Consider the following 8,524-nt stretch of genomic DNA (forward strand, 5'->3'; position numbering starts at 1 on the left):
CTGCATGTAAATTTCCCACATATTATGTTGGAACTCCAGTACATTATGAAATTCCAACACACTATGCTAGAAGCTCATATATAAAAAATTCGAACTCCAACATATTATGCTAGAATATTTCTTGATTTCTTAGGGCGTTTTTGTTCAGATTTTATCTTTACATAAAATAAATAGTTAAATTTCGATTACTTTTGAAACTATGACTATTGTTCAATTATCAGTTGTAAATTAGCTATTTATAAATTGGGGTCTAACTTTCATCCCAGACTCTAGGCCCGACCTCGAACTAAGTAAATTGGGCTCAGATGAAAAATGAGCCCATCAACGATATGTACAAGTCCAGCCCACTAAAGACACTGAATTCGTCCGAATCCGTTGTAGCTCCACCCTGATAGAATGCCCAACTTTGGTATTGCTTCTTTTATGCCCATTTATTTGCTCATAACTTGTCAGACTATTAAGTTTACAAGACAATAAAATTACCTAGGAAGCATTTCTTCTTATTCCTATTAGTACGTGAAGGCTCGATTTCCTATTACTATTGTTCATTACTATATTAGGATCTTATCACATTATTTTAAGTTACTCCCTCCGTTTCATATTAATTATGGTGGTTTTTAAAAATAATTATCTCAAATTATTTGTTAGTTTAGAAGTTCAAGAGTAAATTAATTTTTTTTTTCCTATTCTACACTTAATATTAATTATTCTTGAAAACTACAAATACCTTAATTATGAGCAAGTAATAAAGAAAGAGAAATTATATCTTAAGACATAAATAAGGGTAAAATAGTCAAAAACCCTTCCTAATTTAATACTTCCTCCGGTCCACAATAATTGACCAATTTGCCTTTTTATTTTGGTCCAAATTAAATGTCCATTTATATAATCAAGAAAAATTCAATTTGTTTTTCCAAAATTATCCTTATGTACATATCCCTAAAAAGTCTTTTACTCCTCACAATAAATTATATTGCAATATTTAATTAAAGGTAGTTTAGTCACACTAACTATTTTTGTCTATAATTTAGTATTTCCTTAATGGACATGCCCAAGACAAGTTGATCACTTATTGTGAATTGGAGGAAGTAATTATTAAGGGCCGTGTAAAAGAGAAACACGAGATAATATGAGACGGATGGAGAGCACTAAATGTTTGACTTGGAAAAAGATAACTTAAACTTCTTTCTAGAAACAAAAAGAACTCAAAATGTCTCGTTGCTTTAACTGCGGTGATTATTTTACACCATATTAACACTTCAATTATGCCTCCCGAGATAATCCAACTGGGATTTGACTAGAAACCAAGTATTTAGTGAAGCATATTGAAGGAAAAAGCACTAAACCGAACCATATCTAACACGTCTCATTTGAAATTAATATCTTTGAATTATGGACTCTTTCATACCATTTTACATACAATTTTGGTAATTTGGGACATCTTAAAATGTTTGACATCATTATACTAATATTAAATTTTATACACATCTCACAAGTTTTCATATTCAAATCTATTTAGCAAATTAAATCTTAAATTTGGATGTGACTCTCTTTTATTACCACTTAAATAACAAATCTAACTAATGTATCTCATATTCAGTTTTTCAGTCAAAATGGTGTTATACAAAATGTAAAGGGAGATCATTTTTTATACTGTGGTAGAAGAAAATGTGAAAATGATAATTGCAAATTTGACCTGGTGAAGAAACTTTATGTAATCGTTTACATTTAATTTCATGTATGAATCTGAATTCTTGAAACTAATGAAAGTAAAGTGATTATGATTGGAAAATATTGATATATTGTTACTATATTTTAATATAATAAATTCTTGGAAGCCATGAACTTTAGTAAAGTATGAAACGGGATTGTAGTGATAGTGAAATGTCAACTACTAAAAAGCCGAAAAGCTTGAGCTGACTTGTGGCTATGAGGCAATTTCCTATTTTCCTTCTCTCCTTTAAAGAAAAGTAATCTAAAAAGAAGCCCTTATGCCTTTACTCCCCCCCCCCCCCAAACAAAAAAATCTTCACTTTTGTGTGCATATCACATTTTCAAGCATGCAAACTTTTTTTCTTAAAGAAAATTTCAAAAGATAACACTAGGTGAAAACTTTTACATTGTAATAAAACCCTAATAGGAACGAAGAATCGACATCTCGATGTGATACAACCCTTTTGTTTTTAGTAAGTCCATCTTGACCGTCCAATGAAGAATAGGAGAGGAGCAAAAAAGGACCCAAAAAAAAAAAAGCAAATGCAGAACAGGCATTGGAAAAAAGGAAATTGAACAGCTAAAATATATATACATATAAAAATTTTAAACTTATATGTACATTGTAATTTTTCAGCAAAGGAGGTTCAGAACCCCTTCCGCCACCCTGGTTCAACCCATGGGTATGGTAGACCCAAATGAAGAACTATGGGGTCCTAGAACTAGCAATATGATTTCTCGTAGAATCCACTACTTTGCGCTACTTGCTACAAGTGTTTAAAACTTTAAATGCAAAGGTTGATAGTCCATTCTTTTGGCTGGAGAAGACTTTGATGTAGGTTGTAACATGCAAACTATGGACCTTAAGTCTTTGGGGACGGGTGACAGGTGAATTAAATGCCGAAATTTAAATAACATTTAAATCAACCTTGGGTTATTGACAAATATTTTTAGTCTAATACACGCAAAAGTTGCAAGTATCCTCTTCGTGCAAGAAATATTTGAAGCCAAATGCTCATGACTAGCTGCATTGGAGCTACAATAAAGTTATCTTTGTATGAAGGTCATGAATTCGAGCCGCAAAAGCAGTCACTAATGCTTGCATTCACACATCTTGGGATGTGATCCTCCCCGGATCTTACGTAAACACGCGGGATACTTTGTGGAATAGACTGCTCTTTACTCATGACTGGGACTCAATAAGTAGACAGTTGGGAGACATTTTGAGTACTTTGTAAATGAAATTATTAGCAAGTGTAGAATTTCTAAAAGGGTTGTTCCCCTTTCTGCATTTCTTATAAAGATAAAGATACCAACTTCTAATCTATACAACTGACTTATACGTTATCTGGCCAATGTAATGAGCCACAATCTTGTCCAATAGTTGGAGAAATAAAGGGAAAAATTGACAATAAATAAGGTGATTTTCAAGGAAGCTTCAAAAGGAGCAGAGAATTTATTCGAATGAACTTGAATTTGAAGTAAGCAACCCCACCACCCAATGCTGAATGCTCCCCACAAATATAAAATGAAAAAAAGCAGTTGAAGTGAAGAAATCATTAACTGCCAAAGATTTAGCGGGAAGGAAGGATAGGAAAAAGGAGAAAATAATGACAGGACTCACAAGATAAGAGGACAAGTGCTAAGCTTTACAGCTTTCAAAATGCTTGGGATATTGCAGTTGCTTTAAAGGGATATATTACAGCAAATATGACATTCAAAAGGCCAAAAGTCTCAGCCTTTTCTTTCTTCACTTTACCAGTATCTGATTCATCTCCATTTGGCGTTTCATACAAGAATAATCAACCAACCCCTTGACCCCCCCCCCTCCCCAAACATCAAAACACTCAAATATTGGGGTTTTTCCCCCTAAATATCAAGAGACTACTTGACTACTTCAACATGATTTGGATTGTTACAATGTGTATTATAAAGGATATCTATTTTGTGTTCACACGGGGTTCAGGAAAATATCGCACCCAAAAGGTGTGATATAGGCGGTTTAACCTAATGTAACGTGTATTATAATCATCATAAAATTTAATATACAAGTGCATATTATTTTGTTTTGTAGAGTGGTATTTTGATCCTATTTGTGCTTGCTTCGATTACGATATAGGCTCGAATACTTGGGTCGACCTTAGGCTGCACCCCTTCAAAGTGCAATGAAGGTCACCGACCGAGGCCATAGACCTTATTGATCGGCCATTGGCCCGTCCTGGTCGTTATGCGTCCTTGGTTTAATCCAACAAGTACATGCTACTTTCTATTAGTAGCAGCAGTATTGAGTAACTCTACCTATTAAGACGATAATTGAAATTAACCCATATTCCGAGGTCATCAAATCCCATCTACCTATTAGGGTGGGGGATTGGGGTTGGGGTTTGGGGGGGACAAAACAGGCAGGCACAGGCATGTGAATTAGAGAGAGAGAAAGATGGTGAAGGGTAATGAAAAAGACATAGAATGTGAGTCTGACCCACCATTTTCATAGACAATCTAACCATATAGAATAAGACCCCCTATTGATTTTTCTAATCCTAATACTTCCATCTTTCCATGTGACATCGCTGTAAACGGTCCCTCTCTTGTCCTCTTCTCCATATCTTTTTCTCTTATGTATTTTAAGCGTTATTTAAGTTCCTTCTTCTGACATCTTCATAGCTTCTTTACCTATTCTCCATTTTTCTTAATGCAGATTCTCATGAGAGAACACATGGGCCCACCCTTCTTTTATTTCCGATAATCACGGCCTTCCAATTTTTTCTTATCTAAATTAAGGATCGACATACGCATTATTAAACTCCATTTACAACTCAGTTTCACAAAAATCCATTAGAAGTATCCATTACAGTTCCAAGTGTATAAAACTTTAGAACCCCTTTTTACACCAACCACCAAAGAATTAAACAAAGCAAAAAATGTTATCTTTGCATAATCAAGGGGCTATATAAAACAATTCACAAACGCCAGCTATAGGAAAATACAAAAGAACAGAACCTTAACCACCCTAAAAGCTTAGCTTTATGCGAGGTTTATAAGCTATGTGTTGTTTCCTTAACAATAAAAAATAACAGTAAAAAGAGCAACCGGCAAACTCACCATAATTCTAGCCGCACTAAAAGGTTGTCAATAACAAATACTATATGAAAAAGGACATTGTCAAAGCAAGACAATGTTAATGTGATAAGAGTTAGCTACACTTTTTCACCAATAAAGAGAGAGAAGAAATAAATTGAAGAGACAAGTTGCACACTTTGTAATTAGGGCTTTGGCCATTACAAGAAAAACAAACCTTTGAATATACAATATTAACCATGCCTAGGATGAAAAAAAAGGGTGGGGTGGCAAGCACTATCACTCACTTACAAAAGCTTCACATTGTGAAATAAACAGAAAAAATGAAAAAAAAAAAAAGAGGAAAAAATAAACAAACAAGGATACTCCCTAAAAAACGCATCCATGCCATGTGTCATATAGTTTAGAATAATAAATTCAACTTTTTTTCTTGCTTTTTCATTTTCTAATTGAGAAGAATATTGTAGTATAAGGTTAAAGTTGGGGTATACCGAGTGTGTAGTGATTGTTTGTTGGTTTCTTTGTAGGAAATGAGGTGGTTTTCCACATTTTGACAGTTAGGAAAATCCAAACAACCACCTGCAAGAAGCATCATAGGTACGATAATGTCAGGAGACAAAATTAGTGAATAAAAGTAAAAACTTCACAGGCAGCTAATGAAAAACAGTATAACACTATTAGAGTAAAATGGACTTAAAGTAGAACTAATGTTCATCACGTGTAATACAGTCAGCTAATGAATAGTAATAAACCTAACAGCAAGACACTTATGATAAGATGAATCAACTAGCAAAACAGTGCATCAATGTCATTCATATCCAAAGACTGAACAATAAAAGTTGAGAATCATGCCCCCACTATGCGGCCAAAGAAAAATATCACAGCTCAGCCTGACCCATTGCAAGCATTAACATGTCTAGCGTGTTTCACAAAAGAAAGGTGAAAAATGTACTTATTTAAGGTTGGACAGTTAGGATTTCTAATTATAGTCCACCTACTTTTACTCAATGCAAATGACTTCATCTTGATAGTTGTCTACAATTTACTAGTCTAAAGAAAGTAGTATCATTTGGCTACTTTGACACCATGCTTTAGGCAATTAAGCCTGGGACTCATATCAAAATAGAACTCATCATCTCATGCTTGCTTTTAATAGTGTTTATACAAAATGATGAGGTAAAAATGGAGTTTTTACAAAGTCATTACTTTCTTGAGTAAAAGAAGCTCAAAATACTCTCTTGTTTCTCTTTTGGAGGGGAAGTGATATCAAGACTATAATGAGTTGTGCCACCAAACAAATATGTAGAAAATATATGTTTCAATTTGATCTTCTGGTTTCCAAAGGATGTGTGCTTAAAAACAATGTAGGTAAATTAATCCAAGCTTATAGGCATGGCCATTTTTGTCTTGAGAAATGGAAAGCAAATTAAAGAAATACTATTACATTCAGCATGTCAGGTTGGGGTGGTGTTGACCGGTAGGACCCACTAACGCCAAAGAAGTTAAAGATGAATTAAACTTTCAGGTACAGCAGTTAATTAAAGATGTTAAACAGAAAAATTACCTTTTGTTGGCGGTGTTAGTTAGCTTTGCTAATTACTCCACGTCCTTGTGAAAATGCTCTTTAGCCTATTGCCTGAAAGTCTCTGAAAGGCCTTCTTAGCTCCGACCACCTCTGCCTCCGCCAGCTTCTGCAAATGTCCGTATGCTCCGGCCTCCACTAGTCTCTTCCGACAACCATGGCTCCCTCCCGCCATGATTGCCGCCACCACTGCCACCGGGAACTTCTTCGACACCACATCGTTTTTAGCATCCAACATTTGTACCAACCTCATCACACTCTTCTCATCCTTAACCAATTCCTTCCTATTGGATTTCACAGCCAACAGCGAAACCAAAGCATTCGTCGCCACCTCTTGCAGCCCATCTGGTTTAGCTGATTCCATTAGCTTCACCAATGACCCCATACACCCAGCAATAGCCCTCTTCTTCTCCTCACTTATAGATAAATTTGCAAGCAATGAAGCGGAAATATACTGTAACATTAAGCTACCGTGCTTTATAAGCTCAGCTAACTGAATCACAAACGTAGTATATGAACTAAGAACCCTCGACGTGGATTCAGAAGAAGATAACGAATGAATAGCCCGTAAAACATACTCTAACGTATCAGAATTCGACGATTCATGAAGCAAATGAAGCAATCTCTGCAACCCCTTTTCTTGAATTAACAAATCCCGGTAGTACTCACCAGAGGAAGCAAGAATTGCGACGCAATTCGCCGCCTTTTCTTGCGCTGACGCCTTGCCTGAAACCATTAACTGTAGAAGAACAGGAATTGCACCTTCTTCTGCTAACGCAATACGGACATCTTCATTTGTGGACACATTCTTGATTGCCCCAACAGCATGAATTTGAGCAGAAACAGACCCAGATTTACATAGGTCTAGAAGTATAGGGACACCACCATAAGCTGAGATAGCCCAAGCATTTTCAGGATCATTAGTAATACATTCAACAGCCAAAGCCGCTTTTTCCTTCATAGTAACAGAACCAGACTCAATAATTCTCAGTAAAGGACCTAAAGCACCTTCTTCAAACACGCATTTCCTCGCCTGTTCACTTAAAGAAACAAGCATTGATACTGCAACAACTGCCTGTTCACGTATAAAAGGATCAATATTAATGTCCAGTAAATTAATTAAATACCCAAAATGCCCTTCCTTTGCAACAATCCCAGCTGATTTCTCATCCTCTGAGAGGAGCTGAATCAACGATTCTAAAGCCTTTCTCTTAAACTCAACGCCGCCGATTTGGATTCTGGTGAATAGGTCTTTAATAAAAAGGACTAAATCGTCTTTTGTAGAGTTAACGGAAGGGTGAGAGAGGACTATAGCGGTGGACTGACGGAGTACGCCGGAACGGCAAAGGAGGTCAAGGTGATGGATCTGTTTTGAAAGCCAACCTGAAGCCATGTCAAGATCCGACTGCATTAATAGCTTACCCGGAGGTTTTTCCGGGTCGGAGCATTGCTCGCATAGAGTTTGTACACGGAGTACAGTGGAGAGAAGATTCGGGAGCAGCGTCGGAAGAAGCTCGTTTTCCGTCCAGTGAGGTGAATCGGAGATTTCGGATAAAAGAGACTTGACGGTAGCGAGTTTCGACCGGAGAACTTGCCAGCGGGCAGTGAAGGACTTGATGGAAAGAGAAAAGGGGAGGAGATGGGTGAGGAGGTGGTTTATTTGAGCAAGGGTTTCGGCCGTGGACGGCGGCTGTGACGGTGGTTCGCCGGTACAATGCATTTTTCTTATAAAAAACAAACCACGCAGTTCAATTAATTGAACCTAAGCATAAGAGCAGCAAAAAAGTTTGGGAAAATTAGCTGAGCTGAGAGAGTTATGGGGATGAGGAGAAATAGGGGAGAGTGATAAATTACGTAGAGGGAAAGGTAAAGTGCAGAGAAGAGAGAGAGTGAGAATGGCGACTGACACGGAAAATAGTGAAATGAGAAAGAAACCGAAGCCTAATAAGTATGACTGTTTTGACTAATTGGGGAAAGATAATAATAATGTGATAAAACGAACGAAAACAGCGAGTAGAAAGAAAATCCCTAATTCGTTACCCGGTTCAGTTTGGTAGTTGGACGTGGACGGTGACAACTGACCAGGAACTAACGTGCTATTTGCCGCTCAAACAATTACTTGCTGACTATTACTAGTATCTTATTTAGATT

At 36.5% G+C, this 8,524-nt stretch overlaps 1 protein-coding gene across 1 annotated transcript; it reads right to left on the reverse strand.

The window, feature by feature from the left end:
- Positions 1-4,948: 4,948 nt before the first annotated feature.
- LOC104211104 (vacuolar protein 8) lies at positions 4,949-8,292 on the reverse strand. The gene is made up of 2 exons (XM_009760101.2): positions 6,356-8,292; positions 4,949-5,370 (listed from the first exon to the last, which is right to left on the reverse strand). Exon 1 carries the CDS (start codon positions 8,091-8,093, stop codon positions 6,384-6,386), a length of 1,710 nt encoding a protein of 569 aa, XP_009758403.1. The 5' UTR covers positions 8,094-8,292; the 3' UTR covers positions 4,949-5,370; positions 6,356-6,383.
- Between the last annotated feature and the right edge of the window lie 232 nt (positions 8,293-8,524).

Source organism: Nicotiana sylvestris, chromosome 7 (assembly GCF_000393655.2).
Source record: "Nicotiana sylvestris chromosome 7, ASM39365v2, whole genome shotgun sequence".
NCBI classification, from domain to species: Eukaryota; Viridiplantae; Streptophyta; class Magnoliopsida; order Solanales; family Solanaceae; genus Nicotiana; species Nicotiana sylvestris.

What these genes read in the sequence shown, in the direction of transcription:
- LOC104211104 (XM_009760101.2), bottom strand. Translation starts at nt 8,093, where the DNA reads ATGCATTGTACCGGCGAACCACCGTCACAGCCGCCGTCCACGGCCGAA.